This window comes from Impatiens glandulifera, chromosome 3, assembly GCF_907164915.1.
Source record: "Impatiens glandulifera chromosome 3, dImpGla2.1, whole genome shotgun sequence".
Lineage (NCBI taxonomy): Eukaryota > Viridiplantae > Streptophyta > Magnoliopsida > Ericales > Balsaminaceae > Impatiens > Impatiens glandulifera.
Genome location: NC_061864.1, coordinates 9,853,537 through 9,875,279, shown reverse-complemented (window position 1 = coordinate 9,875,279; position 21,743 = coordinate 9,853,537). Strand labels below are relative to the sequence as shown.

Below are 21,743 nucleotides of genomic sequence, written 5' to 3'. Positions count from 1 at the left end.
CCGTCCCTCAATACATATAATTAAACACAATAGAGTCTAATATATTGTCATGTAATCTCAAGTACAAAACATTTGTAATTAAATTTATTAATGTTAACTCCAATTTAGTCTGAAGACTATACTCACATTTATTAATGTTAAATCTAATTTTTGTAACTAAATTTAATTTTTAGTCTTTAAATTGGTTAAATTCTTACAAAAATAATTTATTATATGATAAATATTTTTTAATGGGATAAATGTCAATTTTGATGGAAATGCACCACAACAGTAAACAACAAATGCAGAATTTATCCTACGTTTGGCAACACTTTCCCAAACCGTTTAAACCTGTGAGGAAGCTAACAAATAGGTATGCAAAATGCAATCAACGCAGCCCTAAAATAGTGAGTAACACACCAAGCAAGCACACACAAACAACACAGAATTTTAGCGTGGAAAACCCCTCAATGGGTAAAAACCAAGGGACACCTAGTGCCGCTTAAAATCCACTATCACCAGTAAGAGAGCAATACAAAAGTCTTCTCTAGACAATACTAGAGGCATACAAATTCATAATACCCTTGGAAACATGCACATCAAGGATATAGAAACAATCAAAGAACAATAAAGGAAGAATATCACCAAAAACAACTGCTACTGTTCCGGCAACAAAACTCCGACCTCCAGACCTCAGAATCCGATCTCTACCGTTCAGAATGTTGGCCCAGAAGTTGTGAAGCTTCTGTCCAAAAATTAGAACGATCCAACGGTGCAAACTCCAGCAATCATCAAAATACTAAGGCTGCTGAAATTGAAGTTTTTCCTTCTTTTCTTTCTTGATTTTCTCTCTCTTTCTTTTGCTCTTATTTCTTGCAAAAGAAGATTTCTCCCCTTTTATATTGCTCTCAAATAAATGAATAAAGTGGGGCCCAAATGGGCCTATTTGCTGGGCTTTTCCTCATAGACTAAGGAAACAAAAAACCCAACAAATCTCCCCCTTTTCCTGACTATGAGGAAGGGTTCGCCATCCCGGCGATCGAACAACACACCTTCAACTTTTCCCTTGCCAATGCCTTTGTCAACATATCGGAACCATTATCATCAGTGTGAACTTTATCAAGTTCAAATAACCCATCTTCAAGAGATTCTCTAATCCAATGATACCGCACATCAATATGTTTCGTTCGCTTATGAAACATGGAATTCTTAGCAAGGTGTATTGCACTTTGATTATCACAAAGAACCACGTAGCGCTGTTGCTTGAAGCCAAGCTCCTGCAGAAATCTTTTCAACCACAATAGTTCTTTGCAAGCTTCCGTTGCTGCCATATACTCAGCCTCTGTTGTCGATAAGGCCACACACTTTTGCAATCTTGATTGCCATGAAACAGCTCCCCCTGCAAATGTCATCAAATATCCAGAAGTGGATTTCATGTTATCCTTATTTCCAGCCATATCAGAATCTGTGTATCCCATAAGCATCGGCTTTTCATTTCCAAATGTGATACCCAATTTGGAAGTACCGCGCAGATATCTGAGAATCCATTTAACTGCTTCCCAATGCTTCCTACCAGGATTTGATAGAAACCGACTAACAACACCAACTGCATGAGCTAAATCCGGCCTTGTACACACCATAGCATACATCAAGCTACCAACCGCTGAGGCATATGGAACCTTATCCATATCTTCAATGTCCTCCTTTGAAGTAGGACAATCTTTATCTGTTAGCTTAAAGTTGGTAGTAAGAGGAGAACTAACCACTTTAGCTTTGTTCATGTTGAACCTGCAAAGCACCTTCTCAATGTATCGCTCTTGTGACATATGCAACTTCTTGGCAGCTCTATCTCGAGTGATCCGTACCCCAAGAATCTGTTTCACTGGCCCCAAGTCTTTCATTGCAAAAGACTTGCTCAACTGCTGTTTCAACTTAGCAATTCTTCCTGCATTCTTGCCAACGATAAGCATGTCATCAACATAAAGCAATAAAATGATGAAATCATCATCACCAAACCTTTGAAAGAAAACGCAATGATCTGAAGTAGTCTTTCGGTAGCCTTGCTCCCCCATAACAGACTCAAACTTCTTATATCACTGTCTCGGTGCCTGCTTCATCCCATATAGACTTTTCTGAAGTCTACACACATAGTCTTCTTTACCTTCTACCTGAAACCCTTCAGGCTGCTCCATATAGATTTCTTTATCCAATTCACCGTGAAGGAAAGCTATCTTGACATCCATCTGCTCAACCTCAAGATCAAGACTGACCGCTAAACCGAGAACCACCCGAATAGAACCCATCTTCACAACCGGAGAGAAAATCTCATCGAAATCAATACCTTTTTTCTGGCTGAATCCTTTGACCACCAATCTAGCTTTGTATCTAGGTTGTGAGGTGAACTCATCAGTCTTCACCTTATAAACCCACTTGTTCTTCAATGCTCTCTTGCCTTTAGGCAACTTCACCAACTCATAAGTATTGTTCTTACATAAGGAATCCATCTCATCTTGCATAGCTTCAGCCCATTCTTTCTTATGCTCATCTTCTATAGCTTCTGCATAACACTCAGGCTTCCCCTCATCAGTGAGAAGAACATACTCATTTGCAGAATAACGTACAGAAGGATGATGATCTCTCGTAGACCGTCTGAGTGGAACACATGGTGGCATGTCTGGAACTGGTAACTCTGGATGAACAACTTCATCTACATCTCGCTCTTGAGCATCAACATCATCAGCACCATGGTCATCAATAGGAACATCATCTCCAACCTGTGTGTCAACATGTTGTAGAGGAACTGGACCCAAATCAATAAGATCATCACTATGTCGAGGAATTGTCTCTGTCTTCTCAACATCCTTCAAAATCTGATCTTCAATAAACACAACATCCCGGCTTCGAACAAGCTTCTTCTGAACTGGATCATAAAGCCTGTATCCAAACTCATCATCGCCATAGCCGAGGAACGCACAAAGCTTAGACTTCACATCAAGCTTTGACCTTTCATCTTTGGGAATATGCACAAATGCCTTGCATCCAAAGACTCGCAAGTGACTGTAAGAAACATCTTTTCCGCTCCAAACCCTGTTAGGAACATCAAACTGTAAAGGAACACAAGGGGTTAGATTAATAACATGTACCGTCGTGTTCAACGCTTCACCCCAAAAGGAACGCGGCAACCCTGAATGTGAAAGCAAACATCTGACTCTCTCAACCAATGTTCTGTTCATCCGCTCTGCTAAGCCATTCAACTGTGGTGTCTTTGGAGGAGTCTTTTGATGCCGAATACCATGCTCTCTACAGTAAGCATCAAATGGCCCAATGTATTCACCTCCATTGTCTGTCCGAATACACTTGAGCTTTTTTCCAGTCTCTCTCTCAACTGAGGCATGAAACTGCTTAAACACATCTAAAACTTGATCTTTAGACTTTAAAGTATAAAGCCATACCTTCCGGGAGTTATCATCAATGAATGTGACAAAATATGAGCAACCACCATGTGTTTTTGTCTTCATAGGACCACAAACATCAGAATGAACAAGATCAAGTATGCTCTCTCTTCTGTAGGGAGGATGGCTCTTGAAAGAAACTCTGTTTTGTTTACCTGCAAGACAATGAGAACACCTCTTCAACTGGACATCATTTACACCTGATAACACTTCCTTCTTTGACAACAAAGCCATGCCCTTTTCACTCATATGACCAAGTCTCTTATGCCATATCTCAGTCATGTCAGCATTCTCCACAGCATTAACAATGCTCTTGGAGATCTTCGGTTGTACCACATACAACTTTGAGCACCTTTTACCTCTTGCCACAATCAAAGAACCACGAGTGAGTTTCCACAAACCATTACCAAAGTAGTTGTTGTACCCATCATCATCAAGTAAACCTGTAGAAATCAAATTTAATCTCATATCCGGGACATGTTTTACATTTTGTAAAACCAACTCCATCCCAGTATCAAACTTCAAACAGACTTCTCCAATGCCAACAACCTTTGATAGCCCACTATTACCCATCTTGACATCCCCAAAATCACCTGGAGTGTAAGATGAATAAAAATCTCTTCGTGATGTAACATGACACGAAGCTCCACTGTCAATCACCCAACTCGCCTCATCATGTGCAAAGTTCACCAAATTATCATCACAACAAACAAAGAAATCATTAGTGATAGTATTCACTTCAACCTTGTCACTGCCATCGTCATCTTTCCTTTGATTGTTGTTTTGGTTGTTGTAGTTTTTCATCTTGTTCTCTTTCTTTGCCTGTCTGCAGAACTTTACTGTGTGCCCCTTTTTACCACAATAGTAACACTCAATATTAGCATACTTCCCTTTACCGGAGCTGCTAGTACCACGCTGATTTCCTTTGTTACCCGGACCTCTACTCTGACTTCTCCCCCGCTTTTCAAAGACCAAGACATCTGATTGTGAAGAGGAACCCTGTGACTTTCTTCTCATCTCTTCATTCATAACACTGCCCTTATCCAATTCCATGGTGATAATACCATCCGGTGCAGAGTTGGACAAGGATGCCCTAAAAGTCTCCCAAGAATCCGGTAATGTATCAAGTAGCCATAGACCTTGAATCTCATCATCAAACTTGATACCCATTCCTGAAAGCTGATTCACAATGCCCTGAAACGCATTTAAGTGATCTGTAACAGGAGTGCCATCTTTGTACTGTAACTTGATCAATTGCTTAATCAAGAACAGTTTATTATTCCCAGTCTTCCGAGCATACAACTGTTCAAGCTTGTTCCACAAAGTACGAGCATGTGTCTCCCCAATAATATGATTCAGCACATTATCTTCCACCCATTGCCGAATATATCCACAAACCTGTCTATGCAAAATAGTCCATTCTGCATCAGTTTTATTCTCAGGTTTATCAGTAGCAAAAACAGGTAAGTAATAATCTTTCACATATAGGAGATCTTCCATTTTTGCCTTCCAAACATGATAATTTGAACCATTCAAATTAATCATCCTACTTGTATTAGTTTCCATCGTTCAAACAGTTCAATTCACAAATAAGCAACCAAGGCTCTGATACCACTTTGATGGAAATGCACCACAACAGTAAACAACAAATACGAAATTTATCCTACGTTTGGCAACACTTTCCCAAACCGTTTAAACATGTGAGGAAGCTAACAAATAGGTATGCAAAATGCAATCAACACGGCCCTAAAATAGTGAGTAACACACCAAGCAAGCACACACAAACAACACAGAATTTTAGCGTGGAAAACCCCTCAATGGGTAAAAACCACGGGACACCTAGTGCCGCTTAAAATCCACTATCACCAGTAAGAGAGCAATACAAAAGTCTTCTCTAGACAATACTAGAGGCATACAAATTCATAATACCCTTGGAAACATGCACATCAAGGATATAGAAACAATTAAAGAACAATAAAGGAAAAATATCACCAAAAACAACTGCTACTGTTCCGGCAACAAAACTCCGACCTCCAGACCTCAGAATCCGATCTCCACCGTTCAGAATGTTGGCCCAGAAGTTGTGAAGCTGCTGTCCAAAAATTAGAACGATCCAACGGTGCAAACTCCAGCAATCATCAAAATACTAAGGCTGCTGAAATTGAAGTTTTTCCTTCTTTTCTTTCTTGATTTTCTCTCTCTTTCTTTTGCTCTTATTTCTTGCAAAAGAAGATTTCTCCCCTTTTATATTGCTCTCAAATAAATGAATAAAGTGGGGCCCAAATGGGCCTATTTGCTGGGCTTTTCCTCATAGACTAAGGAAACAAAAACCCAACAAATTTTATGTATAAAGTTGGACAACAGTTTCAAATTTGTTTATTAAGTTATAAAATTTTATTTATATATATAAACTTGACAAAATGGATCAAATTTATTCTATTTAACTGAAAAAGTTAACCGTGTTAAATTTTTTTTTACAACTATATAATTATTAAAAAATATTAATCCATGTAAGATATTAAATATATTGTTTTAATCCAACTCATCTCTACGGTTTAACACTTTGTTCATTGTTCATGTTCATCGAGAAACCCTAATAAATCAATCCACAAGAATAAACCCACATTTATTTTCAAACTCCTATTCCCAATTTCGCCAATTCCTCTGTGAACATGATCCTCATGTTATCTAACCGATTCGATTCCTTTCAAAGAATTCGTTCACGAATTCATCGTCGACAAGAATGGTGGCAACCGATCATTGAGTCTGAGTCTGAGTCGAGACCAGTCCGAAAGTAGACATTTTTATAGCTCAATTCACCACTTTATCTTTGTACGAATAAATAATTTTGACTCTGAATCTGGGAAATCCTAGATCCTTCGAGTGATTGTAGATAATATGGATTAGATTACGATTCGTATGTTGTTCTATCCGTAAGGAATGGGGGTAATTCCCACCGGCGGAATTCCAACCGAAAGACGATTCCGGATCGAATCAAATTCCCCTCCTATTCCGACCCAGAGTTCATCGTCGTCCTCAAGAACACCAGTGGAATATATAATTTAATATCTGGACCTTGAGTTTCTTGTTGTTACCAATGCTGATGTGTATTAAAAACATATATAATTTAATACATATGGCAGATGATGTGGATTAAAAATTAATTATTATTATTATACAGTTGTCAAATTTTAACACCGATAACATTTTTGTCAAGTTTAAATATATATATATATATATATATATATATATATATATATATATATATATAATTTTACAATTTAATATATAAATTTGACACCTCACCCCAACTTTGTGCATAAAATTGACATTTCTCCCATTTTTTAATTTTGTTTAAAGTTTATGTAGTTACTCTACTAAATTGATATATTGTTTAAATAAATATACCTACACCATTAGGTATGAATATTTTAATTCGCCTCGTGGTTTTCGATCTAATTGTCAAAACGGAGCTTCATTAGTCGAAGCTGTTATGGACTATCAAACCAGTAGTTAACCGGGAATGAGAATGAAATGATATTTGTGTCTCCTTTTTTATTTCAACTCAATTATGTCCCGAACATTAATAAACAAAATTAAATATATAACATCACTAATATATATATTTATTCTTAATATTTTATAAGAATTTTAAATTTATTTTTTTATAATAATTTAAATTTTAAATATATTACCATATATATAATATTAAAAAAATAATTTATATAGTTGTATCAAACAAAAATTGTAATTTTTAGGTAATATGTTTTAACGGTGCTCGTGAGAATTATCCAAAATTGAACGGGACAAAAACGATAGTAAAAATAAATCTCTGAAATAGAATAAGCCGAAATGATAAACGCATTTCAAAATGGTTGTGCTCTAGCTCACTCAAGAATGGGACGGCCTTCCCAACCTACAAGGTTGATTATTGGTGAAACAAAAAAAAAAAAATCTGTCGGAAACAAGACAATTGGAATAGGAAATCGTGAGACAAATTTTATTCTACCTAACATGAAATTGAGATCAACGATTGAACTCAATTATAGCGGTAAAGTTGAATATCCTATTGCTGCTGCACATATAAAAAACATAGTCATTAATATGTAAAAAATGTTTTGAAATTGTAAGATTAGCAATAATATAATACTAACATGATAAAACAAAGGTAATGACTAATTAATGATCATGATGTCGAAGTTGTTTATACTATTGGTCATGGTCAGGGAAGAGCCGGCCAGGGGGCGTGCCCAACAACCCTATAGGCAGACCCACCCCTGGGCAGCCCAAAGACCAAGTTTTGTATATAAAAAAAAAGAATCTCTCTCACTTTTCTTCCCTTCACATTTCCTTTCTTTCACCCTCCTGCTTCTATGTTACCTCTATTGAAAAAATAATAATATTAGAGGGCAGCCCAAACCTACTTACCGACCCGGGGAGGTTCAACCCGAAATTAGATATTTATGGTTCTAATGCAAATTTTATTTCTTTTAAATTTTTTGAATAATTTAAAAATAATAAAAATATATATAATAGATTAATATAAATTTAATAAAATTAATCTAATTTAGTTTATTAGTTATCCTCTCTATTAGCAAGATCGCAATGGATTTAGTTTTTAAATTTTAACAAAATCATATTTCAAATTCTTTTTAAGGGTCCTCTAAGATAGTTCTATGCTAATGTATAGATCGATTGCATTACATTTGGGGTCAACATACTATTGTGTATTAGGATTGTTGTGTATTAGGATGACAATTTAAAACCGTCTTACGGTAACCGAATCGAATTGTCTCGTTTATGGCGATTTTTCTTTGGTTTGACCGGTAGTTGACTGAGAATGATATTTGTGTCCCCGTCTCGTCTCGATCTCATCCTGATTCTGTTCCGAACAATTATAAACACAATTAAATATATAAAATTATCAATATATTTATTTATTAATAATTCTATTTTTTAAGAGTTTTAAATTTTTTCTGTATAATAATATAAAATTTTAATATATTACGATATATTATATTAAAAAATACATTTAAATAATTTTATTATATATTTTATTTAGAAAATATGAATATAAACCGTGTCCTGCGGGGATTTTCCAAAATCTACGGAACGAAAATAATAGTAAAAATAAATTTTCGAAATAAAATTGAACGGAGATACATTCACCATCTCATTGCCATGCCACGTCTCATTGTCATGCCAACTAATAAATGGTGTAACAAGAAAACTTTGATCAATTTTCTCTAACTATTTGATTTTTTCTATTTGTAAGACATTTATTATTATTATTATTTTTCTTAAAACATATCTATTTTATTAATATTTTTTATTTTTTAAGAAATACAAGATTGTCTCTTTTATAGATTTTATAAATATTATATCTTTTATAATTTACATTATTATTAATATGTAATTATTACCATTATTTTAAAATAATTTTACTTTTTTAATAAATAAATATTGAATTTCTTAGACTAAAATTAGAACCATAATATTTAATATGGTTCATTTATATTTATAAATTTAGTTGAAGGTATGGGATTGATTGAATCACGTTTATTCTTTTGAAATAAATATTCATAAATATTTTTTTAAATATTAAATTTATTTAATTTTAAATATTTATTTTTGTGAAACACGACGTAGTGTTAATATAATAAAAGTCATAAAAACACAAAAGAGTTCATGAATTCAAAGGTCTTCATACGACAAATTCTACGACTCATCAAATGATTAAGTGTGTTTACTAGTTATATAGTTAATTCATTTTTTTTTTTCAATTTTAAATATTTTTAATCTAATAAATAACCTAATTCATATTTTAAAATGATTACTAATTCAGTTCTCTCACATGATGAAGTAATTAAGGGCTAACCTAGAGAAAGAAAATTGATGATGGGAAGTGATTTTGAAAAAAAAAAATTTTAATAAAAAGTCATATATATATATATATATATATATATATATATATATATATATATATATATATATATATATATATATAATAAATAATAATTTTAAATAGAGTGTATTTTAATATTTTGATTAATAAATTAAATTATTTGAGAAAAGAAATAAAAATTGAAATAATATTTTGTTTGAGTTATTTAAATAACTTAAAACCGAACTAAACTTAATTTGAAATGAGATTGTATCATAATTATTTTACAATTAATAAAATTTAATAAATATTTCGATATAGTTTCAAAATAAAGTTATTATTTTATCGATCAAGCATTCAAGCCTAAATGGCTTCTACGTTAAGATAGCACAAGAGAATAAAATATTTGTGAAAGAAACTATAGAGTACTGCAATTGTAAGTGCATGCACAACTAGGGGCCAAAACCACTCGAAACATAAAGTCAATTTCCTTTGTACTTCCCTTTCGGCATGAGACATCGTCATCATCATTAATCAAAACACTACTGCACATATAAACATGTCATAGTCGTTAATCGTCTAATATGTATATATTATCTAAAAAAATGTTATCTAATTTGTAAGATGATTAATTAACCATGGTAGGAATAATACTAACATGAGAAAACAAATGTGACCACATCGATATTGATGTTACATGAAGAGAACTTGGCCATTGCTTTTGGTTGAGTCTTTGTTTGTCAATTTATAAAAGAATGCTAGGCTAATTAATTATCTTCCTCTACATTTATTCATCTTTCCCTTTAATTAATGAAATGTATATATTTTCCATTATAATATTACAACATCTCTTTTATTTATTTATTTATTTATTTTATTGTTAAAAATACAGATTTTATAAATATTACATCTTTTGAATTAAATGCATTAATTCATTTGTGCAAGTACATAAATGAATAGTTTTAAAACCATTTAAAAACTTTAAATTTAAATATTTGTGTTTAGGATGAATTATAAAAGTTTTATCACTAAATCACTTAATGTTTTTATTTATATTTATATAAATATATTAATTTATATGACAAGTGGATTTGCGTTTATAATAACTTATGAGTTAATCATATATACTTTTACACTCTCCCTATTATCAACACTTATTTACCACCTTAAAATTGTGTTACTTTTGTAATTAATAATCAAATATTAAAATATATAGAATATATTTCTTATTTTTCAATTAGATAATTCATTGATTGAAATAAAATATCATTAAATTAATCAATTTATATAAAAATTGTATTTGTAAATAATTTGTACAGATGAATAAATGTTAAAAATTAACTAAATATATATATAATTTTTTCATAGTAATTTATTTTTGAATAAAAAACATATTTATACAAAAACAAAATTATAAATATATTGTTTTAATATTGACTTAAATAAACTAATATTTTAAAACGTATTTAAATTATTTTGGGGATGATAATTTTCTTACAAAACATGAAATGAAAAAAAATACAAAGTTGTTTTTAAGTTATAAGTTGCAAAAGGAAAAATACAGAACATTTGTGTGATGAAGTTGTGGCATATCCTACCTCCAATTCAATCATCTGGATCCTGAGTGGGTAATAAGTAATATTGTATCACAGTGTATATATGTAGTAGTAGATATTGACGACATATTATATAGTCTGAAGCCGCCGCCTGCTTATGACTCTGTCTGAAAAGGATAGACTACTACTACTGCTTATTAAAAGGTTTGATATAAATCTTGGCTTCAGCTGTTATCACCACTATTCCTACAATCCTACTATACATATAAACACATAATTATTCATATATAGAAATGTTGTTGAAATTGTAAAATATATATAGAAATACTAACACAAAAAACATTGGTCATCGTGAGACTGGATTTTTTTTCTGTTGCCATAATAATTTTAAATAGAAGTTATTTTAATATTTTGATTAATTAATAAAATGATTTGATGAATGAGAGTGAGTAAATGATGAATTTTTTGAGTTATTTAAATAACTCAAAACCGAACCAGGTTTAAGCTGAAGTGTTGATCGTATCATAATTTTTTTACAATTTCTAACAAAATTCAATAAATATTTTGATATAGTTTCTAAAATAAAATTATTATTTTATCAAGAATTCAAGACATAATGACTCCTACATTAAGATAGCACAAGAGAATACAATATTTGTGAAAGAAACTATAGAGTATTGCAGTTGTAAGTGCATGCACAAGTAAGAGGGCCGAATCCACTAGAAACACAAAATCCATTTCCTTTGTACTTCTTAAGGCATTCTGGCTGACAGGTGGAAGGTTTGCAAGTATTGATCTCAAATCGGGCAATACAAGTTCTGTTGATAGGAATACTATCCCTTTCGGCATGAACCATCGTCATCGTTATCATTAATCCTAACGCTACTGCACATATAAACACGTCGTCATCGTTAACCGTCTCATATGTATATATCATCTGAAAAATGTTATCTAAATTGTAAGATGATTCATTAGCAATGGTACCTGAGAAAACAAATGTGACCACATTGATATTGATGCTACAAGAAGAGAACTTGGCCATTGCTTTTGGTTGAGTCTTTGTTTTTGATCTCTATAACTATTTGATAAAAACAACTTTGATCTTTCTTCTTCTATATCTTCACATTTGGTTAATTTGTCAATTTATAAAAGAATGCTAGGCTCATTATCTTCCTCACATTTATTCATCTTCCCTTTAATTAATGAAATGTATATATTTTCAATTATAATATATCTCTTTTGTTTACTTTTTTATTGTTAAAAATACAGATTTTATAAATATTACATCTTTTCAATTATATACATTAATTCATTTATGCAAGTACTTAAATGCTTTTGTTTTAAAATTCAAATGTTTGTGTTTAAGATGAATTATAAATTTTTTATCACTAAATCACTTAATATTGTTATATATATATATTAATTTAAATGACACGTGGATTTACGTTTATATATTATGACTTTTGAGTTAATCATACTTTTACACTCTCCCTATTATCAACACTTATTTACCTCCTTAATAATATTTAAATAAAGAAAATGTGTTACTTTAGTAACTAATAATCAAATATTAAAATATATAGAATATATTTCTTATTTTTAAATTAGATAATTCATTGATTGAAATAAAAATATCATTAAATTAATCAATTTAAATAAAAATTTGTATTTGTAAATAATTTTTACAGATGAATAAATGTTGAGATTAATTAAATATATTATATATATAGAGAGAGAGAAAGTATGAAATATATTGAAGCTTAATTAAAGTTTACTTCAGTTGATTATTTGGACTTAAGAATGAAACAAAGAGATTCATTAAAATGATAACTCATTTTTTAACCGTAAATGTTCTGTTTGAGGTTTTTTTTTTTAATTTTTATAAAAAAAAAAAGGTAATCGTATTTATATTAAAAGTCTAAACATTTCATCACCCGTTTCGCGATTTGACTGATTGTACCCATATGAAACAGTACATTTTAAAACTATGATTAATTGCATACTTAAATTTCATTTTATATATAAGAATCTTAATTTGGTTTCTTATATTTAATTTATATTTAAAAATTTTAAAAAATATATTATTAATTATTTAAATAAATAAATTCTTATAATTAATTTTGTAATTATTATTTATATAGTGTTATTTATTATTATTATTTATAAATAAATTTGATACTTAATGATGTAATTAAAAATAAACACTTACCATTTGAAAAAACTCCAATTTTACAATAAAAATTTTATTTCAACTCTTTAACTGTATTTATTTCAAAACATTGGCTCTCAATTAAAATAGGTGGGGGTCAATTTATCCTTTTCATTTATAATAATTCGGAGTGAAAATTTGAATAAAAATCTTTAGGACGTGAGTTCATGTTGTTATACCACTTGGTTCATTTTATATTCTTTAACATGAAATAATTAATTCAGAAAATAAAAAGGTGTATATGTTTTTTACCTAACTAAATGGTTGAGAATCAATTTTGTATTAAAGTTTATAGATAATATTAACTCTACAGTACTAATAACTAATAAGAATAATGATCATCCCACACTTCAACAAGTTCTTAATAATTTCTATTTTCTCTCACATAAGTTTTACTAAATGAGTTACACTTGTAGAAAATAAATATAATGGGATTAGTCTTTTTTTTTTTTTTTTTTTTTTTTTTTAATTTGAAAATTTTATTTTCAAAGATATTTTATTAATATTTTTTTTTAGTAAAGATAACTTAAGTGATAAATGGTTTTTTAATCAAATTTTTTAATTTTCATTAAGGATTAGAATTATCCGATCATAATTTACATTATGAGAAATTAGAGACATAATAAACAACACATTTGAACTATTAAATTTTAGATATGTAATCTCTTATTTTTTATAATATTATTTATAACTCTTTTACTAAATTTTATTTATTAATATTAATATGAAAAATTAATTATAATTTAGTGTTAGGTTTTTAACTAATTAAAAATATTATATCTAGCTAATACTCATATAATTAGTATCAGTTTAAGAAAAATAAATGACAATGCAAATATCAAAATATAGTTAAATTTTAAATTTATTTAGTGAGCCATTTCAGATTTTTTTTTTTTTTCTGTTAATACAAATAGCAAAATCAACTTAAAAACAATTTTAGAAAATGGAAACAAAGTTCAGGGGTAAATTATTAATTAACCCTTGTTTATTAAACTTTCACTAAAAAATTATAAAGTTTTGCATTCGTAATAACAATCACATATATATTGATCCCAAATTACAACAAGATGAAATTTTGCTTTGCCATTATAATTCTCCTGGCATTCTTTAAAGCAATTTTTCTTGTCCGTAGGAATGTCATAACTAAGTAAGGGTAGCGTTTTCATACAAGTCTCGGCTTCAGCTGTCATTACCATTAATCCTACTGTTCATCATATAATTAAACACATAATAATCATTAATTAATATGTAAAAAAAATGTTGTTGAAATAGTAAGATAATTAATTAGTAGTAAAATACTAACAAGTGAAAGCAATGGTGATCATGAGGTTGAAACTCTTGTTGTTGGTGAAAGAAGAGAACTTGGCCATTGGTACGTAATTGATTCTTTCTTGTTTCAAATAGCTGTGTATTTTTATTTTCTTTCTTCACATTGGTGATCAGTGAATTTATAAGGGTATTTATGGTATCCCTTTCTTTTCTTTTTTTAATATTTCTTTGTCCTTTTAATTAATATAATATTTTTACTTTATGAAAAGTAATATGAGATTTTATAAATATTAGGTCTTTTATAGATTTTATAAATATTACAACTTTTGACTTAAAAGAACAGTTAAACTTCAGTACACGTAATTATTTACTTAAAGAAATCATCCAACTCAATTAAGTTTATTTATTTTTTTAAATTATGGAAGCTGGCGTGAAAATAAACGATCTCAGCTCAGTAGTTGTTATATCACATGATAATCTTAAAATATTATTTGTAAACTATTTATTTGTAAATAATTATCATAATCTCTTATATTCAGTTTTGGTTTAGTAAATAAATAATAGGCAAAACTTAGTAACTTATATATTCTAGTAAATAAGAAAACAATTATATATATTTTAAATAATAATATATTATAAATATAATTATATATATATATATATATATTAAAATAGTTAATTTTATTTAAAAAAATTATTATTATATTATAAAATATATAATTATCTGACTTCAAATAAAATATATATACAAATTAAAATAATTAAACTTATTAAAAAATTCAATACAAATCATATTTTCAAATAATTTATTAAATTTTATTTTATAATAAAATTATTAATTAACAAAATTAAATATATATTAAACATATGATCTAATTATTAAAAATTGTATTGGTGAAATGGTTTGTGGTCTTTTTGGTCTAAGCTTTTTCCCCGTCTTAGGGTTCAATTTAAAAATATTTATAAGTAAATTTGAAACATTGAGTAAGTTAGTAGGTAAATATGGTGTTCTTTTCATATGTTTATATATGAAATAAAGATCTTAAATATATTTAACTATAATATATATATATATATATATATATATATATATATATATATATATATATATATATATACCTGCATATAATTTTTTTTTTTAAAGTAACATAATTTTTGAAATATTAATAACACTTGTAAGTATTTGTGAAACTAATTTATTTTATACATTTTGTTAAAAATAATATTATTATTTATTAAAAATATATTGATATACAATACAAATACTTGTTTTTATTAATTCTTGATTTTAACTCTCTAGTATATCTTATATGCCAATCAAACAAACCTAGAAATATATGGTATATATATTTTCAGAGTGGATTTAGTTTTGAATAAAAATAAATATTTAAATTTTTTTTAAAATATATTGTTTTAATATTGACTTAAATAAAGTAATATTTTAAAACGTATTTAAGTTATTTTGGGGATGGTAATTATTTTACACTTCATGATTAATTAATTATACATATTTATTTTTAATTGTTAACTATTTTTTAATTGCTAATTGGTTTGATGGTGTTCTGAGAAAGACAAAATAAGAGATAACATGGTTGTTTGAAGTACTGTATTTTACATAGTACAAAGCATGAAGGAGAAAATTATGAAAAATACAAAGTTGTTTTGCAAAAGAAAAAAAAAAAGGCAGATCTCCAGGTCTGTGTGATGAAGTTGTGGCATATCCTCCCTCCAATTCATCAATCATCTCGACCCTGAGTGTGGGTAATAAATAATATTGCACAATCAGTAGTACTCACTCGAAGATGATTTGTCTATTGTCTATCGGGGCTCGAATTAACTTCATTAATGTCTAACCCGGCTTCATTCATTAATTATAGTGAGATTGAAAATGTCTAATTAATATGGAAAAAGAAGAAGAAGAAGGACCTGGTGGTGGATATTGACAAGAACATAGTCTTGTGAGAGAAAATAAAACAATTGTTTTGTCTTCAAATTCTCCCTCCCTCCCTATAATCTCTCCTTATTTATATAATTTGATATAATATAATTTATACATTATTTGAAAATTATTCAAATATTTGTTTTTAACTTGTAAACCAATCAAACAAACCCCATAAATATATGATGGCTGTATATTTTCAGTCAAACAAAACACCCATAAATTTTTTAATTACTAATAATATTTAAAATTATAAAACTTTATTTGTTCATAAACATAACATGAATATGTGTAATTATTTTTCATGCAATGATTTGATAATACATATACTTTATAAATACATGAATTCAAAAAATAATATACTTATAGCATTGAAAAAACATTAAAAATATCTCATTTCTATTAATATGAGTTTTACAATATACATGATTAATAATAAGGTATAAGAATATAATGAGGTTGAGGTTGAGGTTGATATGCAGGAATTAAGGATAACTCAAGTCCATGAATAATGTTTTTGAATCCAATGATTTTGAAAGGAGGAAGTTTATCCAAATAATCTTGTCTGAGTTTACAAAATACTTCCATCGTAAGAAGACTATCTGAACCAGCCTGATGACTCTGAGTGCCCGATCTTCTTTCCACTTTAAGAGTATTCGCCAATTTGTCTAACCCACCGTAGAGTCCATTGAAAGACTTCATAACGTGTTTGAGGTCGAAAACTGATTCCCCGAATATTTGCCTGACTAGAACCATGAACATGATCAGATCCGATGGAAGGGGACTTCCGGTTAGAATTTTGACGACGAATCCAAAGTCATAGGCACCATGAAAAGTGATCCAAGCGCGAGGAATCTTAGAGCCCAATACTCCGCAATCCGTCAACATAGAGATTAACAATCCCGAATCAATACCATCTACTTTGTTTCTTGCAAAGTCAATACCCTGATTCTTTAAGAGTGCTATAGAGTCTGAGTTGTGAACATCTGAATCAACGTCAAAATCCTTGATGTTAAACTGCCACACAAACGAACTTACATATCCGGAACGAGGGTTGGGAGAAGTTGACAGTGTTAGACCAAATTGAATTAACTTGAGAGCGTCTACATTGGCCTTCATATAAGAATAGTTAGTCTCAAGAGGTAGACTCGAAAGACAGTAGTTTGGAACGTCGGGCTTGTAGATAGTGCCGGGGAATTCGGTATCGAATGACACAAACGGTGTGCAAGGAAGGATTTTATAAATCATATCAATCTCTTCACTAAGATTATAATTCCAAACTTCACGAATTCTATTGTTGGAGTCCATGACTATAAAATAAGAACTAAATCTTGTGAGTGGAAAAATAAAATAAAGTTATGGTTTGAAGAGAATTTATAACTAATTGATCCAAAAATATCTTATATATAATTAAGTTTAATTTTAACCATATTCCTATTTCTAATCCTAAAATATTATTACTATTATTATTTATTTATTTTAAATTTAATCAACTAAATAATTTGAATTAACAAATTATAAATTCAATAAATTTAGAATGATTAATTACATTATCATCTTATAAATATTCATAGATAAAATTTTAATTTTAATTATATTTCTAATTAAAAATTATTATTTTATTTTTATATTAAATATTAATTAACAAAACAGAGAAAAAAAGTTATTTATATATATATATATATATATATATATATATATATATATATATATATATATATATATATATATATATATATATTAACCAATGAGATAAAATAAAATTGGATAATCTAAATAAAAAAAATGAATGCAACCTAAACTCATTCAAATTATTGAGAGTACACCTAATTAAATCTTGACTGAAATTCCACGCTTAAAACCTTGTCCTCTTTGTTTTATATTTGTACAATTTATATTTATTTATTTTATGTGTTTGAATGTTTTTTTTTTTAAATAATGAGAAAACTCTTAAAAATAATATTTTTAACAAAGACAAAAAAAATTCTCTAAAAGAATGTTTGTCTATATTTTTAATATTTAACATTATTCTTTTATTTTGTATATGTATATTGTTTTTATCAAGTACTTCAAATATATTTTTTTGGGTGAAAGTTTCTTGCTATTATAGACCCAACTCATATTTTATTTATTTATAGAATATATGGTTTTATTCAAAGTTATTATCTGTTTTTATCTCTTTCATCTAACTCATAATTATATGAGAAGTACGTATGATATATCTTTTAATAAAATTTATTTTAATTAAAGGAATTTGTAAAAGATATGAAATGAAAATCCATTCATTAACATAGGTTAAGATTAATAAAAGATTAAAACGTACCTTATCCAAGATCGATTTCAAACGAATATAAAGTTAAGCCTTAAAGAGATAATAGAGAGCAAGAACTAAAGAATGCTTTAAGTTATTATTTATGTTTTTGTTGATGGGAATTAATGATATATATACATAAATTTAGTGAACTGCAAAATATAAAACTATAATAATATTTTATATTTTAAATAAAGTATTTCTTAAATATATAATATCTCAATATTTTAAATATGAGGAGTGATGGGAGAAAGGGAATTTGAGGGAGAGAATAGGGAGGAAATGATGTGTCACTATATCACTGGTTGGAAAAAACTACATCATTGGTTGATGTAAAGATAAAAGACTAATCATTGGTTAATGTAAGGATAAAATGTGAAGATAGAGAGAAGAAAGTGAAATTTTATTATTTTTTGGCTAATTAAATTGTGCACATCATTCACTCCTTTATTCTCTCTTTCAAATTCCCTCTCCCAATCATTTCTCCTTAAATATATAATATCTCAATATATATTATCTATAAAATAAATAAAATTTTATAATATTTATATTAAAATAAAATTAAAAATAATTTTAAAAAATATAAAGTTAAAAAAATCTTTAAAAATCTTTAAAAATACTAAAATAGATAAGAAAAAAGAAAAAAAAGTTATAAAACATGATATAAATAATTTAATTTATTTTTAATTGAAGTCATGTCTATAATTTATTTTAAAATTTAAAATTATGTAAATTAAACACTATAAAAAAAATTTAAGTTCATAATGATATATATGATAAATAAAATAAAATTTAGGGACAAAATTAGTGAATAGGTCATAAGTGTAACAATAATAGCGGTATATTTATAATTTTGTATGTCAAATGTAAGTTAATGTTTTATTTTAAATTTAACTCATCTAATTATATTTTCGCCATTCAAATTCACAAATTTGAAAAAAAAATAAAAACTTAGCATATTTAACATAATGGTAGGGGACGCAAATATTAGATATTTGATTTGATCACATAATATTCTTTCCTCCTTGATAATTAATTTTTCTCACTCTCCTTATTAATTAATTAATTTATCTCTCATCCTTTTCATTCTTATTTTCTCACTCTCACTAATAAATTTATCTCTTTTCTTTTTTAGACTAATTAATCTATTGTATAACCTATAAAGTATATTTAAGTAGGGTTTAAGATTTCGGTTAGAAGAAAAATAATTAAAAATAATATTTCACATTAAATATTTACTAATTAATTTTTTTATCTTCCAATTTAAACCCTAAATTATAAATTCTAAACACTAATTAAATATACTATATTATAGTAATTAAGGAAAGAGATAAGAGATAAATTAATTAATTAACGAGGGGAGAAGAGTGAGAGAAATTAATTAAAAGAGGGAGGAGAGAATATTTGGTTGTTAAACAGAATATCTCAGACTTCGTGGCCTAAAATTCGCATCCTTCATCATTATTCTATTTAACTTAAGAAATTTTACAAGATCAAAGAACTGCATAAATTTAATGTTTTTGTTGTTTTCATTGAAATTAAATTATGTTTACTACTAAATAAACATTTCCAAAATTCCAAACATGACTTGTACATGAAAACTTAATTTTGACTAGACTTTTCATAAAAGAGATAAAAAAAAATAGCATCTATTTTCTTAACAATATTAACCAAAAAAAAGAGTGTAATGTTTCAAAAATCGAACCTAAATTCATAGTTGAAAATTGTGGATGTTTAAATTTAATTAAATTAATATAAAATTATATTACATTTTCTCCTTAAAAATATCAACCTTTTCATCTTTATCATAAGTAATGAGAAATATATATATTTTTTTATTCTCACTGTTTATATCTTAATTACTCTCTCATAAATATATATATATATATATATATATATATATATATATATATATATATATATATATATATATATATATATATATATAAAGTCAATAAATTATAAATTAATAATTAAATATAAAAATTAAAAAATATATTAATATTTTTTTTAATATATCAAATTATATAATTCAATATATTGAATTTATTAACTAATATAATTAATTTATATAGATATAATAGTCTTGATATATTAGTTTTAGATTCAAAACAATTTAAATTTTGAGTATTTGAAGTTTAAATTTTTTTTATTTAATTAATTCATTGTTATCTTTAAAAATTTAAGTTATTGAGTATTTTTAATTTTATTAACATTGTTATAGTAATAATCCATATATAAAGAGTTTAGTTTAGACATTGAACCATTTAACTAATATATATATATAAATTAACAGTGGCAACTCAAATTTAAAGCAATATTTAATTATAGGTACATATTATTACTATTATAAGATATTTCCCCTTGAGTTGTAAATAGAAGTTGTATAATTTCAATAATTGATCAGGAGATGGAGGCAGGGGCAGCCGAGGTAATTAAATTAGGTTGATCAGATTGGTCCACCCCATCTACACTCCTAAGCCAATAGGTGCGGTTAAACACGGCTGCATTCTCGGGGACGTCGTTCATGACCCACTCTTGCCCGGCTGGAAAGTATATTCCCGAGCGAGGGTGCGGGACCCAGCACCCATCTCGGCTTCTAATCGGTTCTTCCACCTTGCTTTTGTTGAGCTGCTTATCTACCTTACCAACTAATTTGCTCATGGCACGCTTGTTACTACCAGCTGCTCTGAAAATAAAATTCCAAATTACTAAGATCATGATCATTATATGAAATGAAATGAATTGAATACCTAAGAAACTGCATCTTAGTCTTTAAATTACTGGCCATAAACACTACTTAAATATTAGATTGGATCAATTAAGCAATTAGCTATGAATAATTGAGAGTATGTACGTACTTCTCAGATGGCTTATATAATCTTAAATATATATAGGTACCAAAAAGGCATTGGTTGATTAGGCCTTGTCCAAACAAGGAATAAGATTCACTCTCTTGTCTTATCTTTTTACTATTATTAATATTTTGTTGTATGTTTATGGGGGTTAAAATTTTAAAATAAAAAAAAAAAAAAGATTTTCTGTGGCTATAATGAATTAATTGGTCATGTTTGTTTGGGATATTGGAGTTCCTTTGAGAGATGCTTTACGTACTAAAGATAAAGTTAATTAGTGGGAGGCAGC

General features: G+C 28.0%; 2 protein-coding genes across 2 annotated transcripts; both read right to left on the bottom strand.

Moving 5' to 3' along the window:
• Window positions 1–16,717: 16,717 nt before the first annotated feature.
• Window positions 16,718–17,596, bottom strand: LOC124929677 (probable CCR4-associated factor 1 homolog 11). Its single transcript, XM_047470077.1, has one exon. It carries the CDS (start codon window positions 17,594–17,596, stop codon window positions 16,718–16,720), a length of 879 nt encoding a protein of 292 aa, XP_047326033.1.
• Window positions 17,597–21,002: 3,406 nt separating this feature from the next.
• Window positions 21,003–21,418, bottom strand: LOC124929675. Its single transcript, XM_047470076.1, has 2 exons — window positions 21,353–21,418; window positions 21,003–21,288 (listed from the first exon to the last, which is right to left on the bottom strand). The coding sequence occupies exons 1-2, from the start codon at window positions 21,388–21,390 to the stop codon at window positions 21,003–21,005; spliced, it is 324 nt and encodes a 107-aa protein (XP_047326032.1). The 5' UTR covers window positions 21,391–21,418.
• Between the last annotated feature and the right edge of the window lie 325 nt (window positions 21,419–21,743).